This window comes from Chiroxiphia lanceolata, chromosome 3, assembly GCF_009829145.1.
Source record: "Chiroxiphia lanceolata isolate bChiLan1 chromosome 3, bChiLan1.pri, whole genome shotgun sequence".
Classification (NCBI taxonomy): domain Eukaryota; kingdom Metazoa; phylum Chordata; class Aves; order Passeriformes; family Pipridae; genus Chiroxiphia; species Chiroxiphia lanceolata.
This window is the reverse complement of record NC_045639.1, coordinates 17,556,076-17,581,416: the sequence shown is the minus strand read 5'-3', so window position 1 is coordinate 17,581,416 and position 25,341 is coordinate 17,556,076. Positions and strand designations below refer to the sequence as shown.

At 42.8% G+C, this 25,341-nt stretch overlaps 1 protein-coding gene and 1 long non-coding RNA gene across 2 annotated transcripts; one reads left to right on the top strand and one right to left on the bottom strand.

The window, feature by feature from the left end:
- Positions 1-9,870: 9,870 nt before the first annotated feature.
- Positions 9,871-10,308, bottom strand: LOC116785037. Its single transcript, XR_004356355.1, has 2 exons — positions 10,127-10,308; positions 9,871-10,052 (listed from the first exon to the last, which is right to left on the bottom strand). It is a non-coding gene; the product is annotated as an uncharacterized LOC116785037 (long non-coding RNA).
- A 138-nt stretch (positions 10,309-10,446) lies between these two features.
- On the top strand, positions 10,447-17,748 carry SRP9 (signal recognition particle 9). The gene is made up of 3 exons (XM_032683723.1): positions 10,447-10,576; positions 13,297-13,365; positions 15,226-17,748. The coding sequence occupies exons 1-3, from the start codon at positions 10,505-10,507 to the stop codon at positions 15,343-15,345; spliced, it is 261 nt and encodes an 86-aa protein (XP_032539614.1). The 5' UTR covers positions 10,447-10,504; the 3' UTR covers positions 15,346-17,748.
- The last annotated feature ends 7,593 nt before the right edge of the window (positions 17,749-25,341 follow it).

Genomic DNA, 25,341 nt, shown 5'->3' with positions numbered 1-25,341 from the left:
AGCCAGATAACAGCCAGGGGACATCAGAGTGCCATGAAAGTTGCTGAGGATGTAGGAAGTCTGTGTAGTGCTGTGGGACATAAGGGAAGTTGAATAAGATATGTATGTCAAGAAACGTCCCAGGGTGATACAAAAAACCAGAGGACACATCATCATGACAGAGTTGTCTGAGAAAGCCTCACAGTGCTATGAGATGTAAGCCTCAGGATGATGATGATGAAAACCAGAGAAGGCTGAGAATTGATGGGGACACAAAAGACAGTCAGCTAACACGAGGGAGTGTTACTGAATGCAATCACATCAAGAAGGGCTAAAACTGTTGGGTATAACCACAAGAATGTCAAAGTCAGAGTGTCCATATTTTATGAGGAATAACACATGCTGCTGGAGATCGGGGACCTATAAAGGTAAATGAAGAAGCAATTATAAATATGCCAAGGAAAAACACATCATATCACAAAATGGGGGGAAAAAATTTCATTGCTAGAGAGCATAAGGGAGAATCTGAAAAATGTTTTCAGCAAAAAGCTCCGAAGCCTTAGGAACCTTCTTGGAGCAGCTGCTGAGCCTGAAGAAGGCTATAGAATGTTAGGGAATGAGAGAGCAACCGTAAGATGCCAGAAAGAGTGAAGCAGATTGTGAGTTGAATGACAAATGTGTAAGCTGCTGGTTGCTATAAAGGGCCACAGTGTCAGGAAATGTTGGAGCCTGCTGTACTGCTTCTGGAGGCATCCAGGAAGAATGCAAGTTGAAAGAACACTATATAGGTTGAATAGCATCAAGAAACATTGGAGAAGGCTGTGAATACCTTTAAGCCTGTTCAGCAGAGGGATCCAGACTAAGGCAGTGAATTATTGGAGTGGTTAGCTATGCAGCCACATAGAAACCAAGGCGAGGCTCTGATCTCCCAAAGGCCCAAGATACCAGAAAAAAGCTTCAATAAGAATGCAGATTGTCAGGGGGACTGAAGAATCCTGCATATAAAGCAGGGACAACTGAAAAGCTGTGAGATCTGTCAGGAAGCACAGGGTAAGGTCACAGACTGAAACAACTCAGATGTCTGGTTTCACCATTCGACTAATAGAAGAAAGATGTGACCCAAGATAATCCTGCCTGCTGCTCTTTTGGAGTGCAGAACAGAATCCCTTTCAGTACTGTCTTAAAGCAATGAATGCTTCCTGCTGAACAACCAAGGCCATGTATGGAAAATAGCTATCTATCCTATGTCATTGTATGTTTAAACATGGGCCTTGGAAACCACATGAGGCTAGGAGAGGAAAATAACCTCTTTAGGACAAGGAAAACTCTTGAAGGGCTAAGTTGTGCTTAATGCAAGGTGCAGGGAGCCCTTCTACCCTTCTCAGTACAGTTAAAAGCAGGTAAATATCACTGGTCTTTCATCCTGAGTTAATAAAATGCTGATAGCAGAAAAATCAGTATGGAATATATGTTTTATTCATGCAACATCCAGCTCCAGAGCACGAGTCCTAAATGGAGTAACATGGCCAACGTGTTTATAATTCACAGTGCCAACCGGCTCTGGAGCAATGCCTTGCTGGAGCCTGGACAGAGCGAGGGCCTCGGCCCCCATCTGGCAACCTGGTTTTGCAGAGGAAACACTCTATCTGAAACCTGCCCCCTGCTGCACATCTTCCCCAGGGAATGATGGTCGGCACCAGCACTTCAGCAGCACATCTCCTCCCTTCCTCTAGCACAGCTCAGCCTCAGGAGAGCCATTCTGCAGCCTGCGTTTGGATGGGGGGGGCAAGGGGGAAGAAGACAAAGAGTTATTTTTCATGAGATCTGCTGCAGAAAGCTGAAAACAACCAGGCTTCCAACCTCTTCCCTTTGTTTGCCTTAGGTCTCTCGGTTTCTATAACAGGCTCTGGTTCAGCTTCCATTAGCTCTTCCTCATCAACATCATTAACAATGGTTTCCTCACTGAGGGTATCACTAGGATTATACTTAGTGCCAGAATCCTCTGGCACAAAATCACTGTCTGAGTCAGAGCAGAGAAATAATTAACCCTCATGATACTTCTCTGAAGAATGAACAGAATACCTAATAAGATTTGTGGGGCATCAAACTGATCCCGCTCCTAAGGGGAAAAGCATCCACTTGCTGAAGTTAACATCGCCACCAAGGTGTGAGGAGGTTCCTGTGTCAACCAGGAGACATCTTCACCTCACCTGTAAGCGACCTGCATTACCTTAATTGCTTTAGTTACCTTATATGCCTAAACAACAAACCACTTGTTTACTGCTCTGGCCCTGGATTAGATCATGGTTTCATTACCCAAAAAAACTATCAGTGTCAACAGATTCTCAGCTTCTGTGAAACTGGTCAGGCTGGAGTCAGGTAGGGCAAGACTTATCCTCCCAGAAATTACCAGCATTTGATTTGCAAACAGCCTTCAAACACTACTGATCATATTCTTGGTCTATAAGACTAGATTTGTCATTCAGCCTGCAACTCCAGAACTGAAATGGAATTGCTGGAAAAATTTGCCCACATATGGAGAAACGTGTTGCCCCACAGAAGAGAAATAAGCATCAAAATCTACACAAATTCACATGCTTTTGAGGTTTTCAGCTCGAGAGACGAGTTTTCCTTACCTCCAAAAAGTAATCAGTCACTTCAGTGGCAGATATCTGTAAGCAAAACTAATTAACTTTCTAGGTCCAGAAGAATCCCCTCCCAAAAGCTGTCTCAGTGGGACTGGAGAAGGATAGTACAGTCCTAGCTGACTGGGAAGGATCTCTGGAGAAGTACATATGATGCAGATTTCTGTCTGCAAAAAAAACAGTAGTCTGCTAAGATCTGGAAGCCTCAAAATCCTTTCACTTCTGCTGGGAATTTAGTTCAAAGCAGCTGCATGTAAATGTTGCATAGCAAATGCTATGCTGGCAAACCTTTCTCATGATTCTTGTTTTTAAATCAACAAGAGTAAGCTATATAGAAGATGAGCTAGCTTTAGGGCAGCCAGATTTACCCTGTTTTAAAATAAAAGTGAAAACAACCCTACAGAAAAAAAAAAAAGAAAGAGATTTGAAATATGTATGAGCAGCCTCAATGCCCTGCCTCATCTCTTTGTGCTGCATAAAGGGGACACAGATTGGCTGAATCCTTTATACATAGAGATGTGGTACAGAGATTCATCAGAAAACATGCAGCTACCATTTCCAGTTCCTCTCCCTCCCAACCAGGAGTGGGTAAGAGGTAGGGAGACAAAGCAGGAGGGTCAGCAGCAGGCTGGGAATTACCTGAAGGCCCCTCATCTTTCTCCGGGCCCTGAAACGGTGAGAGCAGTGAGCGTTTCCTCCTTCATTCACATCCACTGCCTGTGTGTTCCTGGTATCTGTGCGACCTCTCAACTTTTGTCTCATCTAAAAGAAAGGAGAATTTTGTCATTAATTCCTGAAAGAGGAAGAACACTTCAACCTTTGACCAACTTAGTGTTAAGAAAAATGAGATCAGTAGAAGTTGCTCATGGAGAGAAAAAAACACCGCAGCATGAATGCAATGGTTAGGGCACATTTCAAATCTTATTAGTGGTTATCCCTTCAACATAAAGTCACAGCCATAGAGTGTAATTTATATAGATATTCTCCCTGCCTCCACTCCTAAACACCACCTAGAACTCCTTTCATATATTTAATCTACTCCAAATCTTATGAAAATGCTAAACTTAGAGATTTGAGGTTAAAATTCCTCTGCAGATCCAAACCAACCAAAGGGTCAGGTAAATACTTGCAACCTCTGTGACAAGGATCTTAACAGCAGCACCATGTTGGAAATACGGAAGCTCTTCTCAGCACAGATCCTAGTTCTTACATATGTTTCATGTGGGCCTGCAAGCCCAATAGCTACACAAGGTCTGTATCAGACATCTTTTATAGAAAGCTGCCATACTGCAGACATCAAAGGAATGTGTGTGCTTGTAGCTGTTCCAGGAACTGGCAACACTAGAATTCACTTTGACACTAATTTGACCATAATTTGAACCTCCATCTCCACCAATGTTTGACCAAGGACAAAGACTCGGACGGGAGAGCTTGAGGAGCTTGCAGAAGCTCTATTCTGCTGTGCATTCTTGGCCACAGCTGCTTGGTACAAAGTTCTTCTACTGTTGTAACCATGGGAAGGGGTGTATGGGAGAACAGCTGCACTGCTGTGGCTTCCCAAGTTCCACCTGCCTGCCAAGCTGTCCAACAGTCCTGTGTGGGCGCAGCTGGTGTCCTCCTCTGCCTGCAGCCAAAGGATGGGAGAAGCTGCTGATTCAGATCCACTACCCCTGCTCAGCCCGTCCTGCTTCTTGTGCAAATTACTACCTCTTCGGATCTGCCTGCAGAGTAGGCTCGTGTGGACACCCCCTAACCTACTTTGGTCAACCTGAGCCAGACTTAGCTTAAATGGATTAAGTAGGAGGTTTTTGCTAACTCAGTTTGATTGAAGTGGGTTAAGGGGCACTCACACAAGCATCTCTGCAAACACCCCATGAGAAGGCATTAATTCCTGGGGAAAGGCAACAACAAGTGACTGGGACTACCAGCCTCTTTTACTAACACAGCTAAACCAAGAGTCCGCTGAACTAGGTCTTGCGACTTCAGGGACAGGCGTGAATTTACTTTGTAAACAGTAAAAGTTACTGTTTCCCACCAGCTTCAGGTTGCTTCCGCTTGCCGCAGCAGGGGGGAAGGGGGAGCGGGTTACTCTAACTTAAGCAAGGAGTTGGCAGGGTTCACTTGCCAGGAAAGTCCGGGCTTTAGCATTACAGCAGGCTAGGAACTGCTCATGTCTCCCTTTCTGCAGACTGAACTAAGAAGGAAGCAATTTCCATTTGATCTGGGCTGAGACATGTAGTTTAGAATTAGAAGCCAACTTAGTTAAAAAGTCCAAAAGCCTTTCCACCCCAGCTGCAGTTACACTGCTCCAGAGGCCTTGGGAAGGTATCGCTACAAGCATTTAATCTCACTTGTCTGTTCTGGTTGTTTGTACTCTTCAGTTACGTCAGCCACGGCAGTACGAACAGCACAGGTAAACCAGCCTTAAGTCATGCCTATCAAATAAAAAGCTTTTCTACTTAAAGATTAATGTAAGAAATCAATGTGCTTCCAGTGTGTGCCAGCAGATGATCTAACCCCGTCTTAAGCAGGCTCAGAAAATCCACGTAATGGTGATACAAAATCTATGAGTGGTTAATGCTGAGAGTGTCTGTCTGCTTCCAGAGCGCTTCCAATGCCGGTTCATGAGCTGGCTACCAGATGTGCTCCTCTTTTCCCCGAAGGCCATCCCGAGGAGTGCTATTTCATTCTCAAACCTCAACAGGCAGTGAGTGTTGTGACAATATAGAGTCTGCTATCTAGCATATGTCTCTTGCACGACACCACATTCATTTGAATATGTTATTATGCTGAAGGGACTAAACTGACCACTTAACAGGAAGGGATGAATCTTCCTAGCTATCAAAACCAAGCAGCTTAACAAGAACACTGTCAGAATAGCATCCAAAAATGAAAGGGCAGTTTTCTGCTAAGGGTAGAAAATAGCCACATGCAGGAACGGCTCTCTTGCTACAGTAATGGCTATTGACATCCACACATATAAACTCCCTGACAGAAAGTAAGATCAGATTAGACCATATTAAACGACATTTTCTTTTCTAATAGTTAAAGCAAACCAGGAAACAATGCTGCCTTGGGCAAGGTCATCGCTAAAAGGCATGGTAAGTGTGTGAGGCTGTGGGCTCCCCAGTGGCCCTGGTCAAGGACATGTTTGGAGTGTGCTTCCTTTCAAAAGAGCAAGGGCACTGAGGAAAAGGAATGAGGATAGCAACAGGCATCCAGGTCTCACCCTGTCTTTAAGCTGTGACTTGGCCGTGACAGACACCAGGATAGGGCCCCAGGATCCTGCTGTCCACATACAGCCTTAACTGTCGTGAACTGTCTTTTAACAACAAAGTGACACCACTATTGTATTACCCTGTTATGACAGTATGAGCCTGAATCACTCAGTAAGTGCAAAAGAAATAGAAAACTAGCACTGATGTAATTAACTGTGTATGGCTCAACCTGGCAAAACCATTAGCCAAGCTGTGTAAAACATAAAACCCACAGAAAGGAGACTCGTGTTTTGTGCTCCTTCAAGAGCTGTGGAGTGAAACCTGCGGCTCAGTTCGGCAAGTTATAACCCATCCAGAAGCAAATCCAAACTGCTTCTGACTGCAGGCTTGGTTCTCATGGGCACTGAGATGCAGAAGCCGGTGAGATGTCAAAGACCTTGGATCTTAGTGTATTCAAGATTTATCTGCACCCCTATGCACATAAATGCCCTTTCAAAGCAAAAAATAACCCCGTGTGATTGAAGTCTGCATCAGTACAAATCCCAGGCTGGTTCAGACACACAAGAATGGAATGTATAATCACAATGCTCGGGATTCTCCTCAACTTTACTGAGGGCTGGGTTGAAGCTATTTTGAAAGAAGCAACTATATCTCCTTTAAGCACTAAGCATTCCTGGCAGTAGTAATTGCCTTGTAACTAACTCCTCATTAACACTCTCTTAGACCTGAATGATTGCACTGACTTTCTGTTGCTCCTAGTCCAAGAACAGGATTAACATCTCAGCACCAAAGTCTGCTCTTAATTACACTGTTAAAGACACACGCACACAAAAAGCCAATCAAATAAACGGAATAACTCTGGATTTACAGCAGCATTACTGAGATCATGCTATTGTTTCCCATCAAATCCATAATTTAGCTTGATAAAGCCCGGTGTTCTATACACACCTTCTTTTATCTGGGCAGACCAGCTAAAAGCTTTTTATACCCATGGTGATAGATAACTATTTTAATGAATTTAATACTCTTATCTTAGTTCCTTATCCAGGAAAGAAAAGTAGTTTTGCAAATAAGAATATGGCACCTGCTTTGGATCGAATAAATACATGAATGTGAAGAACAAGAAACCAAATGTCTGACCCTGAGTGACGCTGAGCAGCTGTAACTTCCACAAACTTTGTAGGAGTTGCAAGAACTCAAGATCTCCTTGGATGATATTTTAAGATATGATGCAAGGTCTTTTTCTGCTCTTTTATTTCAGTTTGTCATTTATGCAAAGGAAGATTCTAGATAAAAAACCTAAAGAAATCACCATGTGAAGTCCAGATGCCTAAATGTTACTTTACGAAGCAAAACTTGCAGTGGCAATGCATGTAGAAGCTTGATCAAAGAGAGGTCATTAATCATGTACATACAGGTTGGATGAGGGGAAAAGGCCTGAGGAAAAACCACATGAAAAATCTTCATCACACAAGTACTTACGTTATTGCTTCATAGCTTTTTATGGTCTTAAATCCAAGCAAAAAAAGAAATTATCTAGGGTGGTCTAGGGAATACAGCAAGGATATACAATGAGAGACTGAGGAAAGGGTAAATGAGGTTTTATAGCATTCCAGATTTCACTTGCAAGTGATGGAATGGCCATTAAGACCGTTGGAATGATTTCTTGCATGGCAGAAAGTAGAAACTCAAGAAAAGAAAGCAAGATAAGTATGTATGTTTTAGCAGAATTCTTACTAACTACTAAATTATTATTGGCTGCATACCAAACACTCCACACAGTGATAAACAACTGTTCATTTTATTTCACTAAACAGAAAGCCCATTGAAAGATTTCTACTATTACTGCATTCACTGGAGCTCACTTGAAAAATACAGTTTTGGACATACATCAAGTACAACTTACAGCTGAATAACTGCAGTGGTCTAACTTACTTTCCAAACATGTCAAGAAAATGTTCTGTTCTCCAGGCAAGAGGAGAACAACAGAGCAAAGCAGCACACTAACTACAGGTATGAGACATTCCCCGAGGCTCAGAAATAGCTTCTCTAGTTAATTGCTGAGATTTCAGCAACTGGCCTTGCTTTCAGGATAACCGGGAGTGGGGGTGGTTTCACATACAGTCCCTCTTTTTTGGTGGCAAGCCAGCAAAAACAGTAGGAATTCCCATATCCTGTCTTGCCACCAAAAAAAGGTACGTTTTCAACAGCTGTGTCAGCACAGCAGTATGTAAGGCCACACAGTAAACTGGAAAAACGAAGTGATCTCAGTTAAAAAACCGTGTTGCTAAAAACGGTGCTGCTTTTAATCCCAGCACTGGTTTGATCCCCAGTGCAGTTACAAACAACTGTGGCAGCGCAATGTGAGGCCATAGGTGGTGGTGGCAGTGGCAGGGAAGACAAAATCCTTAAGATCTGCAGCCAGGAACCAGCTATGCAGCACTGTGTATTAGGCTGTATATAACTGTCATAGTGACACATCACATTTTCCTCAGAGGCAAGGCCAATTACAAAATCCCTCTCTCTGTTCCTTGCCCTGGCTGGTGCAGTTTGTCACCTGCAAAGTTGTGCATACAGAACAGTTTTAGAAGCTGCATCCTGAAATGGATCACAGAAATAACCTAGGTTAAGGAAAAAAAATACCAAAATGGATTTGGATTTGTTTTTTAATCTTGCTCTGTTGCATTAGCTCAGCTGCAGACATGGTGAATTACAGGGCTAATGACTGGACATTGGCAAGATCCTAAGACAGCTCTGTATCAACACATAAAAGATCCTGAATGTTTAAGTCAAAACTGAAATCCTCCAAAAAGCAACTCTGAAGTGCTTATGACTGGACAGCCCAAAACTGAGACTCTTTTTTCAGAAAGAATATCCCTCTCCCACTGGAAAACCTGAATCCAAATTTGGTGAACAATGGTTCTGTAAAAAGTTATACCTGTTACAGGTTTGTGCTCCCCTACATCTTTCATTTTCACATATTTGCATCTTCTACATGTTTGTAAACCTCTACCAAACAGAATTCCCATTTTGTTGTTATAAATAGCTACCCAAAACCTAATGTAGTGAAGAAACACTCCCTCCAGTGCTTCCAGTGTTTGGGCTGATTGCTTTAGGCTCTGTCAATGCCTCTATCACCTGAATGAGATCTGTTGATTATCAGCATCTCTGAAAGACAACTCTTATATTTCTACAGCTGAGTTCTCAGACACAAAAGCATCTAAACTTTGTGAGCTAATCTAGAAAGAAAAAAACCCCCAAATTCTTAAATCTTTCCACTCTCCATAACCTCCACTCATTGGTGCAAAGCCCTTTAACAGAATTGTTTAGGCCACAGAACACCCACAAGTTGCAATTTATGAAGTTTGGCAGCCTAATCGCTGCAGACTTTTTCAGAGTTGATCCCCACAGTAACAATTATTTTCTGCTTTACTGACTCAGGGAAATTCATTCTAGTTTTTCTCCCCTTACCTCCCATCCGCCCTTTTATTTCTATGCCACATTTCTTCGTTTTCTCTTGGGCCTATTGTGCCTTTTGTGGTCAAAAAAAACCTCCAGCTATAGTATTTCCCCATGTTGCTAGTGGAGACTGCAACAGCCTGCATAATTCGTCCCCTCACATGCAGATCTACCCTAAACCTTCCAGTTTGTTTGTTTGGCCACACTGCTGAGGTTTGAGGCATTCAGTAAAACTAAATTGAAGTTGTGAGTCATTATCAGGAGCTTTTGGGTTCTCAGTGTGTCCCCATGAAACAGAGAATAGAGACTGCAAGTTTTACGTGTTTATTGTCATCGCAGCAGTTACACAAGCTGTGTGACATGATCAGAACTTAGCTCTGTGGCTGGCTACAAGCTTTGTGCTACGAAGGCACAAAAATCACTTCAGGAAATGGAATTTTAAAATATAATGGGAGAAATCTTGGAATTTTTTTCCCTCTCCCTCATTTCCCTTTTGAAATGAATTTTAGTAAGTTTTATGTAAATGCTTTACACACACACACACACAGTTGAAAAGCAGAGCTCCCCAAGACCTTATTTCATAATTTTATTTTATGCCGTTGAGCCTCTTTCCCAAACCAGCAGCTTTAGTTCCAGTGCAATCCCTTCCTGAGCACCTCTCAGCCAGGACCAGGGAAACCTGCGAGGGCTCCTAAATACCCTTTTTGTTCCATACGAAGCCAACATCCAATCTCAGAAAGGACCTCGCAGCCTGGGAAAACCCGGGAATTGATGCAGTTGCGAGGGCCGGCCGAGCTCACACACGGCCCGGGGCCCTGCGCTCACCTCCCGTCATAACCTCCAGGCTCCACGCCGGCTCACCCGTGTGTCCGCCGCCTCCGTGGGCTCAGGGTGGGAGGCTGAGGTGGACAGAGCCCGCACCTGGCCTGGCCTGGCCTGGCCGAGACCCACAGGTCCGGCCCCGGGCAGCCGCTCCACCGGTGGCGGGGCTCGAACCCGGATCCCGAGGCCGGCAGCCCTCCCGCTGCCGCCATGCCGCCGCGCCTCCAAGGGGCGCTGTGGCGAAGAGCGTCGAGTCACGAGCATCGCGATTGGGCGGTGCTTTCCCGCGGGCCAATGGGAGGTGCCGTCTCACGCGGCCGCCCCCCCTCCCCGCCCCGGGCGCCATCTTTCCGCGGCCGCGGGAGCGGAGTTGGCCCGGCCATGCCGCACTTCCAGGCCTGGGAGGAGTTCACCCGCGCCGCCGAGAAGCTCTACCTCGCCGACCCCATGAAGGTGGGACAGCCCGGGTCGCGAAGGGAGGAGCGCGTCCCGGCCGCGGGAGCGGCGCTCCGTATGCGGCCCCGGCTGCGCGCAGCTCGGCGGGGGCGGCGGGCGATGTCGGGCTCGGGGGGGATTTCTGTGGTACAGGGCTGGTGAAGGCACGGAGGAGGCAGAAACACAGAATCACAGGATGAATTAGGTTGGAAAAGACCTCTGAGATCATCGAGTCTAACCTATGGCCTAACACACCACCACGTCAACCAGACCGTGGCACTCAGTGCCACGTCCAGTCTTTCCTTAAACTCTTCCAGGGACGGTGACTCCACCACCTCACTGGGCAGCCTGTTCCAATGTCTAATCACACTTTCTGTGAAGAAATTTCTTCTGATGTCCAACCTAAATCTCCCCTAGTGTAGCTCGAGGCCGTGTGTTCTCCTCCTGTCACTGGTTGCTTGGGAGAATAGACCGACTCCCACCTGGCTACAGTCTCCTTTCAGGCAGTCGTAGAGAGCGATAAGGTCACCCTTGAGTGTTCTCCAGGCTGAACACCCCTGATTCCCTGCGCCTCGTAAGACTTGTGCTCCAGACCCTTCACCAGCGGTGTTGCCCTTCTGTGGACTCAGTTCATCACATCAATGTCCTTCCTGAATTGAGGAACCCAGAACTGGGCACAGCTCCGGAGGTGTGGCCTCACCAGTGCTGAGTACGGGGGGAAAAGCAGCTCCAGGGACAGGTTACTTGCTGGTGTTACACCTGACTGTCCTTTTCTATGAAACGCAGGGCGGTTCTCATTTATCACCCCAAAAACGTGTTTTGGGTGGTGGTGTCAGCAACTGGGATGAACCTTGAGAGCCTAACTTCAGAGCCATTGTGCTTCTTCGCAGTGTACCTGTGTGATAGAAACCGAGGTTCAGTTCTGCTGAATGAAGAGCGAATCGAGAATTGGTTTGTTTTATGAGTTCGCGTTTAAGACTGTATCATTTGAATTTGTCTTCCTGAAAAAGTTAAAAGAAAGCTTTCATTAGCTCTTACATGGCGTTGTTGCCTGCAGTGTTTCAGACTGGAAGGTGTTTGCTTCCCAAAGAGGAATTGCTCAAGGATTTAACTTCTTGGTATATATGACTGCTGCTTGTTTTCAGTGACTTTTTCTGGAGTACTGTTTTTATGCAAATATTAAAAGTAACCTCAGTCTTCAGAAAAGGCATTATAATTCAGCTACAAAGGAGCACAAAAATGTAATGTGGAATTCACACCTGAGAAAACTTCAGTAAAAAAGGCCTAGTTTCCTTCACCAAAAATAGGTGATGTGGAGTAACCTTCAGAAGATTAAATTACCATCTGATGATTTAAGGCAGATGAACATATGCCTTTTAATTAGCACAGAGACACCATATGTAATTGCCACCCATCTGTGATAATAAAATTGCCCAGTTTTGCCTTCTTGTGCTCTCTGACATTCGATTAAGTGAAAGAGGAGGGATGTCTCTTCAGCCAGGAGTTGCTCTTCCCCTTTTCTTAAAGGAAATCTCTTTTCATCCATGGCAATAAACTCATCTATTTACAAATGAGTTTATGCGGGCCCCAGAGTCATAACACAAGTACCCTCCTTTTAATTTGGCAAAGGATTAGCCTGAGGAGCTTTTGTATGTAATTGAGCTTGCTGGGAAACAGAAGGAAGAAGAGCTGGGGGAGGTGGGTGAGTGTTCTCCACCCAGGCAGTGAGTGGTCTTGCCTTTGGGGTGAGCAAGTTCTCATTGTATCAACTCTGTGCCTGCTGCTTGTGGCAGCCTCTCCTGTGTATTAGGGCCTGCTCAGCAGGGATGTGTGCTGTGGTCAGAAGGTGACAGCTTGTTAAACAGAAAGGGTACATCTGTGATGAGATCCATCCTGGAGCAGGAATTTCCAAATGTGTTTTACAGTGAAGGAGCTGGTTGACTATTAGCACGAGTCACTCCGTACAGCAGAGTCCTGTTAACAGTGTGAGTTCAGAATGTTCTCAAAGGCCACCTTGCTTTGTTTCTGGTTACTGGTGCTAGCTGAGGCTAGAAACAATAGATACAAAGTCTCTGTGGCTGTCTGCTCAAGAGGAAGCATCAGTCAGAATCTGAGGGTATGGATTTTTATCGCTGTGGCTTTGGGAACTTTGGTGATTTGAGGGTCCAGAGGGACTGGGTAGGTTTGGGCTCAGGGCAGGTGGCTGCAGGAGGAACTGTGATAACAGTTCAGGTACTGTAGAAAAGTGGTGATGTTGAGCTTACCTCAGTCAGTTAATCCCTTTCAGGTCTTCATGAAGAGGTACTTTTTTTTTTTTTTTGGAAGTATTTCAAGTTTATAAACACAAGCTTCCAGTTAGTTTTTCTGAAGTGCAATACATAGCGAGGGGGTGTCTTGTATTGACTGGCTCTCACAGTTTATCCTGCCTGTCACTGAGGTCTCTGCAACTGCCCTTGCTGTTTTGACTGTGCTTTTGAATGTGCCCAATGTTAACTTTGCTGATGCTGCTATAAAACCAGTTTAAGGCTTTAGGCAGGGAAATGTGATGGCTCAACTTCCACCCCACCTTGGCTGTAGGGTTAGTGGCCACCAGAGCTGAGGACCACCATAGAGGTGGTGAAAACAGGAAGTAGTACATAATTATAATAAAGATAGTCTGAATGTGGGCAGATTTCCTTCAATATGTTCTGAAGATTGTTAGCTCTAGGTGCTAATTCTTGAAGTGTTTGTCATTTCAGGTGCGGGTTGTTCTGAAATACCGACATTGTGATGGGAACCTCTGCATCAAAGTAACAGATGACGTAGCTGTAAGTACAGAAACATTCCTCTTTCAGGGTTTGTTGTACTCTTATAGACTTGCATTTTGCTGTCAGTCAACTTGGGAGCTCTTAGCCACTGCCTTGGGAGTGCCTGACAGTTTTCTAAAACCTTTTGCTCAACCTTCCCTAGTTGCTGTGTTTGTGATTGACACTGACCTGTGGTTCAACTCTGTGCAGTCCAGGAAAAGTTCTAACACTTCAGTGTTCTTTATGGATTTCAACAGAATTATTGTAGGATTCTGTCAAATCAAGGAAAACGAGCGCTACAGAAATCTTGGACTCACTCCATCTGAACTTGCTTCATGGAACAACATTGGTAGCTTCTACTGAAGCAATTCAGGAGCATTTTCAAACATATGTTTACTTGTGTGAGTGTGGGCCTTATTTGCTTAGAGTGGTGACAGCTTCCAACCACAGGTTCAGCTCCTTCTTTGTGATTTCGAGACTGACCAACAGCGGTGTTATAGCTGAGGAGCTGTTTTCTGCAGTCCAGGGTGGGCAGCAGTATTCTGCCCTTCTCTTCAGACTTGGAAAAAATCAGGTTTCTTCTTTCCTTGAAAAGTAGTCTGGCATTGGTATTTCAAGTGCCTGGGAGAGATGTGAAACTACAGTAATGGCACTTCTTGGTAGGGTAATAGGACTTAATGTGGGAGAGATGTGGAGTGTGGGGTGCTGATAATGGGGGAAAGTGAAGGGCAATTTTGTCGAAATCTTCCATAGGGGAAGTTGGAGTCAGGTGATTCACAAATGTGAACTCTTCTGGGGTATATAAGGCTACCTTACCTGCTTCCAGTCACAGATGTTACACTGGGTGGGGGGAAATGGGGCTTGGTTTTGGTTTTTTGGCTTGTTGGGGTTTTTTTTTGGTTGGTTGGTTGGTTGGTTGGGGTTTTTTGTGGTGGCTTTGGTGTTTTTTTTGTTGTTGTCTTTTTTGGGAGGGGGGTTGTTTTGGTTTTTTTGTGTTTTGTTGTGGGGGTTTTTTCTAAAGGTGGTAAAGGAAGTTTCCTCGATGCTCAATCTGTAGAACTAATATAGCTGAAGGAAAAATAAACTGTTTCCTTCTGTCTTCCTCTGAATTAAAATAGGAATTCAATGCTGACAAAAGTCGCTGAAGAATGGAGTATTCTGGGTGGTTTGGGTTTTTTGCTACATCAGCCTGGGCAGTCATATTCATGCTGTACAGGTATAAGGAATTGCTTAGTCTCCAAGCAAAAAACAAACTACCACAGTCTTTCTGTGATAAGTCACTGGCATATTACCCTTGTTCCTTGCTATTAAAGGCTTGTCACATGAAGGAGTTTCTTTTTATCCTAATCAGATGCTATGTTCCTTATTTAGGCTGTCTTAGAAACAGATCTTGCTTGAGGGAGGGGATCCCTTTCAGTGGGAAATACTATCTGATTTTATGTCCCTGGCAGTGTAACATTGAGGACTGTGAAAGGCAAAATGAACTTGCTTTCAGAATACAGAGAATAGGGCAGTAACTTCAGTTTTAAAATCTGGCTCGATGTTTAGACAACACAAAGAGGAGTGTCTTTAAAGACAGCTTTAAACCCCAATCTTTTAACAGTTTTTTTGAGCTAGAAGAAATTAGTATAAATTATGAGCTTCCCTGTTTTCAAAATGGAAGGCATGAATGTTTAGGAGAAACTGAAATGTGAACACTGATAATGTGTATATTTTGAAACAGCGTGGATGTGTTGCTGCTGCCTCATGGTAACAACATACCACAAGTGAACGTTTAAGTGCTCTCCTTGTTTTGTGTGTTCTAAGCACAAATGTGTTGCGACTATAAACAAGATAAAACAGTTCAAGTGAAATCTGATACTCAGCAACTTTCTCTTGCAGTGTTTGCTGTACAGAACAGACCAGGCACAAGACGTAAAGAAGATCGAGAAATTCCACAGTCAGCTCATGCGGCTCATGGTGGCCAAGGAATCCCGCAGTGCTGCCATGGAAACAGACTGAATTGCTGCAAATAAAATGAGTGCTCCGGTCGTATTTCACTGGAAGAAAATATCTCTTGGATTTGAACGAATGCTGGGACAGGAGATGCTTTTATGTACTGAAGTGGACCGATGACGTGTCTGAAGCGTTTTCGCCCCTCAGGCTCCGCTTTGGAAAACTCGGAAAATAAATGCTTTCAGTTGAAAGCTTATATTTATTTTTGGGTATCAAACAAGCAGCTATTCTTACACATTAGGTATGCTAAGAAGACAAGTAAATATTTTAAATCTGCAGTATGTTAGTATGAATTTGATGGGCCACAAGCGTATCTCTGTAAAGATACTATAAAAGTTCATATAGATTTCATTGTGTTCATACCTTATGCTGGTATATTCTTACAGTGAGACGGTTTATTAACCTAATACTGTAGCATGATGACTGGACTTAATAAATATTTGCATAAATTATATTAGTTGGTGGAGTTTAGAGGGACAGATGTTTTCTGAACTGAAGTGGTGAAATTGCCAATCTGTATTACCACAGTCACTAGCAACATTTTAGCTTTTAGTATTGCTCTTGATCATAAGTTGTGCAGCATTATCTGTGATGCAGTTTACAGAACTGTTACATTGGCTAAATAATTAAACTTCTGTATTTTAAAAATTAAAGTAGAACTTCACTTGAATATTGCTAGAGATGGGTGAGAAACTGAAAGGGGTTTTTTTCTGCTTATGCAAATACTGTTACTAAAAAAATAGTCAGTTGCTTTTTAACATACTTGAACTATTTTGTACTAGCAGGGGTACCTTTTCCCATCCTTGCTTCAGGCAGGATTGAAGTGTATCAGCAAGATAAATTCCAGAAGCTCTTGCCTATTATGTTAATAGAAAGAAATCCAACCAAATGCTATCCAGATTCCTTAGTTAAGCAGCTTGTTAATTGCATTTTCAAATGTTACATGTGGCAGATGGATGTCAGCCAACTGAATAAATGGATGAAAACCAGCTTAATAAATACTTAAATACCACTGTCAAAAATAGACCAATGCTCCTGTGGCTTAGACTTGTTTCTCATACTTACCTCTGGTAGGGTGATGGAAGCCTTAATTGTCTCTTGCAAAGGCTTTTTGCTTCACAACCCAGTAGCTAAAATTGATACTTGCTTTGACTACTTAAGACCAGATGAACACTGTCATGTAATGAGGCCATTGGTATAACTAGATGTTTTCAGAACTAATGTTTTGGCTTAAACCAAGCCATGAAAGTAAAGCAGAGCCATACATGTAGTGGCATTTATATATAACAAAACAATCTATTTAAGTAGCTACCTGCTGGCACTTACATAAAAATAATGGAGCTACTCAGAAGTAGTGCTCCATGTGGAGTTTCCACATTTGCCAAAGGCTTGGAAAAAACCCCAGGCTGGAATATTGCATTAGAGTACCCTTTTAGCTGAACGTAAAATGTTGCACGTTGTTGGAAAACACTGCAGTGCTAAATTCCCAGTGACTACTCAAGTTCTAGTCTACAGGAGTGACTGGTATGTATGTAACATTTTTGTATAGGCTTTTGAAATGCAAATAAATCCAGAGAGAAGGCTGGACTGTGTTCACTGTTAAACTTTTATTAAGATACTATAATTCTGATTTTTTTCCTTGATGGTCCAAATTACTTTCTTAACATTTTCGATATAGTATATGAAGTACTTAAACCACTTTTGTCTAAAGCACTGTTCTGCAGTATAAGTGGTTGCTACACAAAGTCACAAAAGTGGAGCTGTTAAATTGGCAGATGAAAAGGCTGCAGCAATTTTAGTGTAACTTCTGGACCTGTCCTGTAAATTGGTTTGGCAGGTTAATGTGTGAGCTGAGATACAGGAAGCCTTCAGTGGTATTGCTTCTGCACAGAGGATCAAATAGAGACGAGACTGTGGACAGGCTTGGTGTACCAAGTGGCTGAAAGGCTTAAGCTTTATACTTAAGCAGGTTTTAGAGAGGGGCAATTACAATACTATTTAGCAAAACAGGCAAAGAAGTATATTTCTAGTTTTCTAAATTGAGAAATTATTTCCATAAAGCCATAAGGAAATATTGATGCTATTTCTGTAAGAGTATGTGTTGTTAAGCTTGTTCTTCGTATACTGACAGAAAAATTAGAGTGGTTCTGTGCCATCAGAATACACAAGAAAATACGATAAAGCTGCTGCTTAAAAAAAAATAAATGTTTTGGAAACTTCTTTAGGAACAGACAGGTGCTTCTTTACTTTGTCCTGGAATTTTCAGCAACTTCAGTACTGTGTTCATGGAGCAGTGGAGAAGCTCCAAACTCCAAGCTCTGTCTTTTCATGCTTAAACTGTTGTTGAGAGTGTGCTCGTGCTTTTGTACACAGATCGCTGTCCTAATAAACACTCAATGAGTTAGTCCATCACATTGCCAACTACTTGAATGTATCCCCTGGTATGTGATAAAAAAATCAGTTTAATGTGGCTGCTGCTCCGAAGGGGTGCTTGAATGCCTGTGTTGGGCGGCCCAGCATGTCAGCGAATGCTTCTGATCACCAGCCAGGAGCTGGTGCCAGTTCCAGGCTGCAAACAGGCAGTGCTGGAGCAGATGGGCAACCTGTGCAGTTACAGACAGGTGACCTTGGCAGAAGTGAAATGTTGTTGAAAAAAGTGGGACACTTTCCTCTGCTGTAGCTCGTTTTGTTGCTGCATGTTAGTTATCTTCAGCAATTGTTCTGTTTTGTAGGGATAGTTTAACAAAAAAATACAGGCATTGTTATTGTGCAAAGGAATTGGGTTAGTTTACCCATGGAATTTATTCTGTTTTTCTGGTGTTCTCATTTCCTGGATTCTCTGAGCATTTTGGTTTCAATTCTTCCTTTGTGCACAGTGCTTAAGCTGACTTTGTGTCTGAGCTCTCTCTTATGTGCAACTACACCACTTCTGTTTTCCATTTTAGGGTTCTGAACCCTGAGCTTCTCTGTATACAGTCTGTTGTGGAAATGTATTCTGGATTACAGGAAGATTTAAAAATTATTTGTAGAAGTGGGAATTTGGTCTCAGGTCTTTTGTCTGAGAGCCTTATGAAAGAGACCTTTCCAGTAAAGTCCTGACTTAACACTTTTAGGAGTCTGTCAAAATGGGAAATGGAACTGAAGCCAAGCAGGGGCTTTTAAAAGTGTTTTAACATGTCAAAAGAATTATATTTCATCTCAGTAAGTTCCTTCCTGCAGTATAAAAGTGGGTAATATTCAAAGTGAAGAAACTCTGGTTTCTGCCAGGTGCGGTCAGTAGGACTTGGATGATGACTTATTCCCATAGGCTGATCTTAAAGAATTAGGTCATCTGAAAAGTGTGTTTGCTTCCTGCTATAGGCAGAATGACTCCCCTCACTTCAATTACCTGGAGGAAGGATGGCGACACAGTTATCCCCAATACACCTGGGCTTTTTTCTCTTCTGGCTTAGGGGAAGACAAAACTAAACCATGGAAATTATACTGTAACCACCTTTTAAATGAAGTTTGAGATCTGAATTGGACCAGATCTCCCCCCACCATAGCAAATAGGTGAGGGTTTTTTCTGTAAATTTACCTAGTGTGCAGATTATGCACAAGTCCAGTTTCTTTCAGGAGTCTGTGAGCATTAGCATGTGTCCTCAGGGAGGAGGAGCAGCTTAGCTGAAAACTATTTTTCTTTGTACAGAGCTCTGTGTTGAGGTAACTTCTAATTGACTGAAACAAAGCAATTTTGATCAAACAAATCTAAGGAGTCCTTTTGATAGATTACTTTCTTAAAGGTTCTTCACTTTTTTTTTTAATAGGAAACTAGTCTGTGAAGAACTATATCTAGATTTTTTGCTTAGGAGTGATTTGCTTTTCAAGACATGGGGGTGTCTATTCTGAAATGTCAATACTCCTTTAAAGGTGGATGCTGCATGACTCAGATGTTTGTTTATAAAGATACTATCTTTTAGGAAGGCTTTGAGAGTTCAAGGATTGTTTAAGTACTAGCAGCAGTTGAATTGTCTTTGTTGCTGGGGAGGACATAAAAACACGCCTTTCATCTCTTACTACTTTTACATAAGTAGATCTTTAGACTAAGTAGACTCTTTAGACAGGCTTCCAGATAAACATCCCCACCATGGTGCTGGGCTGAAGTATTTAATTTGAATCACTGCAGACTGGAGGCAGATGTGGGCTTTTTAGACTATAGAAATATTATCTTCGAGATGAGAATGATGCCACAGTATTTTAGAAGCGGATTAGTTACTCGGCAGAATACAAAGCGTGGTAGTTTGTTAGCCCCTGCTTACTGTGCAAACCTATGTGTGTGTCCTGTAACTATTCTACTGGACTAAATGCTCTCAGGAGAATGTGGGCTTAAATTGGACCATGTGAAACTGAAGTCTGTGGGAACTGAACAAATAAAAGCATGGTCATACCACGATAGCAGAATTAACTGCCTTCATGCAAGTACAGGCCCATGTCTATGTTGAACATAGTCTTTGTTCCTGGTGTGTAAGTCCTTATTTTCTTACACTGTGCCAAAGTTAGTTACAAGGGTGTGTTCTCGGAGTCCTGTAATGGGAACGCAATTACTCTCTGCCATTCTAGAAGCATCTTAAGTTCTGAGTGCCATCTCTGAGTGCCCTTACGTGGAAATGGCCAATCTTCTAGCAAAAACCAGTGTACTTGACCCATTATTACTCCTCAGACAGTTTCTAGGTGTTGTGAATATTGGTATTATAAAACTAAAAGTATAGTGTTTCTCTTAAACTGCACAATATGTTGGTATTTCTGAAAGTGTTTTCTATTTAAATCAAGACCAGCTCTGATGATATTTTGCTTTTTTAGCAAGTTTTGATTTTGTGCTCACATTCTTCTGTCTCTCTTTTTTTTTTTTTTTTTTCTTTTTGTGGTAAGTCTGACTAATTTCTTTTGAAACTTAAAATATCAGGCATACCAAGAGGTCCAGGACAGATTGATCTTTTTATTTCCTTTGAAGTTGTATTTGCCTGCTGGGTTCATTTTTTGTCTAGAAGTGATATCTGTTCATAAAAGGACTAGTCTGCATTGTTCTGCTTCTACTGAGCAGAACCTTCCTGAGTACAGGCAAGTGTTCATAGCAAGATTTCAAAGACTGGTTTTGGGGAGAGGGGTTTGAGTTTTCTGAACACCTACTGAACGGCTGTGCTGGCTGGTAGTGAGCAAAGGAGAGTTTGCTGGTGCTTTGGCCAGCAAAAATACGCATTTTAACCGGATTGCTCATGCATGTAAATACAGCCACCTCTAATGCAGTTCTGCTATCATTATGTGGCTGAAAGATGAAAGGCTTGCCTCGGGGCGCTGACAAATGAGCTCTGGCAAACGGTGTGTGGCTTAAAGATGTTACTTTCCAAAGGCATCTGCTCCGTTAAGGAGTCAGCAGGCAGGAGGGTGAACTAATGCCTCAGACATGCCCGTGTGAAATTCAGTGTCTTATTTTAAATTAACTTAAAAGATAGTTTTTAAATCTGGGGTCAGGAGGGAAACTGACCTTTTCAATGAGCGATTGACAGCTGGGGAGGTGTTATTTATTTTTTGAGCACATTTTCTGTGGCAGTGCTACCATATAGCTGAGGGCAGTAACCAAAGAAATAAACAAGTTTCATCGGGAATTGTTCGTTTGTGCCCAGAGGCAAACCTTCTGTGCTTGGTCACACAGCAGACCCAGGTAACACGTGAGTAAAAACGTGCAAATGACCAACCATAATTTTTAGCAGAGCAAACAGCTGCTTTGCAAATAGCTTCATAACCACCGCAGATGTTGATCATCTAATAAATGTGCAGACTGGGATTCCACACCAGCCTTGGTCAGTATAACAGCTGGCTCCTGATTCCTGTTGCCCCTTGCATGGATTCCAGTGTGCCTCAGAGCCTCAGCTGAACCATTTCTATTTACCCGTGCATCAGAAAACTCCTCCATGTTCTGAGGAGCTGCTGGTTTGGTATTCTGCCTGGTTAGCGTGCTGAAATGGCTTCACAAAAGGTCAACTGAGTGCTGCAGGGAGTGAATGTTGAGAGCTCCCAAGAGGGGTGAGGAGAATGATGGGAGTAAAAGAACCAGCAGTTAGATTGGCTTGGGCTGCCATGGAACCACAACCTAAATAACTTGCACTTTAGAGTTTCTCTCACTTGCTCGTAAAAACCTCCCATCTGTCCCATTACATACCCTGTAATGTTCATGCTATACAATATTAACCTAAAAACTAGATATATCTGAATTGATTTCTGTATTGTTCTAGTTGGTATGGATGATACAGAAAGTGTGGAGCCAAAGGTTGTAGATTTTATTCTTCCTAAAAGCCTCTAACACCCTGGTAGTCTCTCAAACAGAGTAGCCACAACTGAACACGATACAAGATGAAAATTATATCATGGATTTATCAAACTGAGTTTTAATTCTTAACATTCTTAAAGTGCCTATGTTGGGGCAGGGGTTTGAGAAGGGATCAGCATGTTTAAAGGCTTAAGTGATTCCAACAGTAATGGTTCAGTGAGCTGTAGCTGCTCCAAACCAATAAATTCTTAAGATGCCTCCAGAACACATCCAGGTGGCCAACCCTTGAAACACAAATCCTGAAACACCTCGTGGATAGGATTTCAGTGGTGGTGAGAACAGACTATTCTGATTTCACAGAAAAGAGTTTTTCTTTACTCATTCTTTTGACTTCTGTATTAAGCTTCCTTCTTTTCTGATTCTTCAGTACTTTCTTCATTTTCATTTGTTTTAAACTTATTCTTTCTCTTTAGATCTTTCACGCTCCTCTTATTTTCCTCTATATGGTTGATGATAGTGCCTTTTTAGTTGGCTTAGGAGAAGAGGATTCTTACACAGTTGCATCTTTACCACTTTCTACTTGTGGGTTCTAACAGAAGATTTCATTCTCAAAGCTGATCTTCAGTAGAGGGAGATTCTGCATTGTCACACTTGTGAAGAGCATGTGTGTAGGTGTCACAGAAACATTAATAGTAAACAGGATGACCACCTTCCTTATCCAATAATAGTATAAGAAAATAGTTTTTCTGGATATAAACAAACAACACTTGGACATTAGCAAATAAAAAGATCCTTCAGCTCACATGATGTGTTGGAGAATCTACCTAGATTGTAGCAGTTCATTTACTTTGCTCTAATGCAAATTGCATACTTTACTGGGCATTATTTTATTTGTCTGATGACTGTCCACCGGTCTACAACTTGTAATGATTAGATATCAGCACTTCTCCATAATAATTTCTCATCAATATCTGTCTCACAATATAAGGAATGATTTTAGAGATAAAAACTCTTCTCCAGCCGCATCTGTTGTTGTCAGTTTCTCTGTGCTTATATGAATCTTTGTTTGAACTCCCTGCAGTTCCCCTCACACCAGCAGTCCCATAAGGTTCTATAATGGCCACATCCTGCCCTTAATTTCTGTAACAAACTCCAGCTGCGCTAAAGGTGGATATAATGCCGTGTATTGTTGCTCTACCTCAGCTCGACTCTAAAGCAAAAATAACTTTGAGGAATGCCAGACCATGGAGTTGCTAATGTTTTCCATTTCTGTTATTTACAATAACAGAATATCTCAAGTTGGAAGGAACCCATAAGGATCATTGAGTCCAACTCCCTGCTCCTCCCAGGACTACCTAAAACTAAACCATATGACTCAGAGCATTGTCCAGATGGTCCTTGAGCTCTGGCAGGCTGGGTGCCATGGCCACTTCCCTAGGGATCCTGTTTCAGTGGTTGACTACTCTGTGAAGAATCTTTTCCTAATGTCCAGTCTGAACTTCTCCTGATGCAGCTTCATTCCATTTCCTTTTGTCCTACTGCTGATCACCAGAGAGAGGAGATCAGCACCTCCCTCTCCACTGTTTCCTGTGAGGGAGTTGTTCGATTGTGATGAGGTCATCCCTCAGACTTCTCTTCCCCAAGCTGAACAAACCAAGTGACCTCAGCTGCTCCTACTAAGTCTTCCCCCTGAGGGCTTTCACCAGGGTGGTCACCCTCCTCTGGACACACTCTTAGTTTTACGCCGTGGTGCCCAAAGTTGCACACACTATTCAAGGTGAGGCCACACCAGTGCAGAGCAGAGTGGGACAATCACCTCCCTCGACTGGCTGGTGATGCTGATGACTGGCTGGTGACTGGCTGATGCCCCCCAGGACATGGTTTGTCACTTTGGCTTTAGCGGCATTTGCATCTCTGTGTTTTCCTCTGATAGGCTGTAGGAGTTGTACAATTTTCACAACGAGCAGCCCAACTAGTTCCAGCTAGGAGGAATGCATGTAGGAACTAAACCTTATATAATCTTCCTCCGTTCTCACTGTGTTTGAGGTACCAACTTTGCTCATTGCTCCTTACTGCTGCTACTGCTATAGGGAATCATAGAATTTTTTGGGTTGGAAAAGGCATCTAAGATCGTGAAGTCAAGCCATTAACCTAGCACTGCCGAGCCCACCACTAAACCATCTCTCTAAGTGTTCGGTCCTGTTAAAGCACAGAAAAAAACTAATATTAAGTGAATTGGCAATTTACCAGGGTGGGCACCCACAGGAAGATGTGTCAGAGGGATATCTGCACAATACGTACTTTAGGTACTTTGATTGACCCTGTCCACTTCAAAAAAGGAAGAACTGTAAGGCCATCAGAGGTAACAGGGTACCTTTCTGGATAACTGAAGACACCTGTTTCCAGAACATGGGACAGCCTGGATAAATATATGGCACTACCTCTTCAGCAACCTGCAGAGGCTGGAGTTACTGGCTAACTAGAGATTGGAATTGGCATCTTTATAACAAATAGGGGATAGAAGAAATGCAATTTTTCAGTAGTTAAAACAGTGCAATAGAATATTGTGCTGGTTTTGGCTGGGGTAATTTTCTTCACAGTAGCTAGTATGGAGTTTTGTTTTGGATTTGTGCTGGAAACAGTGTTGATAACATAGAGATGTTTTTGTTATTGTTGAGCAGTGTTTGCACAGCATGAAGGCCTTTTCTGCTTCTCACACCATCTTACCAGTGAGGAGGCTGGAAGTGCACAAGGAGTTTGGAGGGGACACAGCCAGGCCAGCTGATCCCCACTGACCAAAGGGATATTCCACACCAAATGGCATCGTGCTCAGCATATAAAGTTGGGGGAAGGAGGAGGAAGGGAGGGGCATTTGGAATTACTGTTTTCCCAGTAACTGTTACATGTGATAGAGCCCTGCTTTCCTGGAGAGGACTGAACACCTGCCTGCCTATGGGAAGCAGTTAATTAGTTTTTTGTCTTGCTTTTCTTCTGTGTGCAGCTTTTGCTTTACCTCTTAAAGTGTCTTTATTTCAATCCGTAAGTTTTCTGACTTCTCCTGGTCTGATTCTCTCCCTGATCCTGCTGGTGGGGGAGTGAGTAGCTGCATGGTGCTTGGTTGCCAGCTGGAGTTTAAACCATGACAAGTATCTATACAGTAGCTGTAATAAAGTTTAATGACAGTGGCACATAATCCAGTTGCATTTTTATCTGTCATCCCATAAAAGTTATGTTTACTGTGAAATTCAACATAGTCTTATTTGTATGTTTGTGAAATCCCTGTAGTCCCACAGAAGAAAGATGGATTACTACTAGCGCTTTTGGTGTCTCAAGAAAAGTAGTATGGAGCTGCTTGTGAAGACAGATGCCCCAGAAGGGCAGAACTCAGCCAGCACATTTGGTGTGGAAGAAGAAAACAAAAAAAAGGGACAAACTTTACTTGCAGAACAGTTTAGGCACAGGTTACTTTTTAAATTTAGCTACTGTTGCTGCTCATAGCAAAAGATCATGAGAACTACACCCAATACTCTGGGCAAAGGACTACTTGAGCAGACTGGGATGATTGGATACAAGAGGTTGAAAAAGATGTGAAAGGAATCATTATCTGTGATCACAAGTCCATCTGTTGAGCCTTCCACAATACAAACAAGAAAACTGAGATGACATGGAGGTGATGAAAAGAGGAAGATTGGAACTTA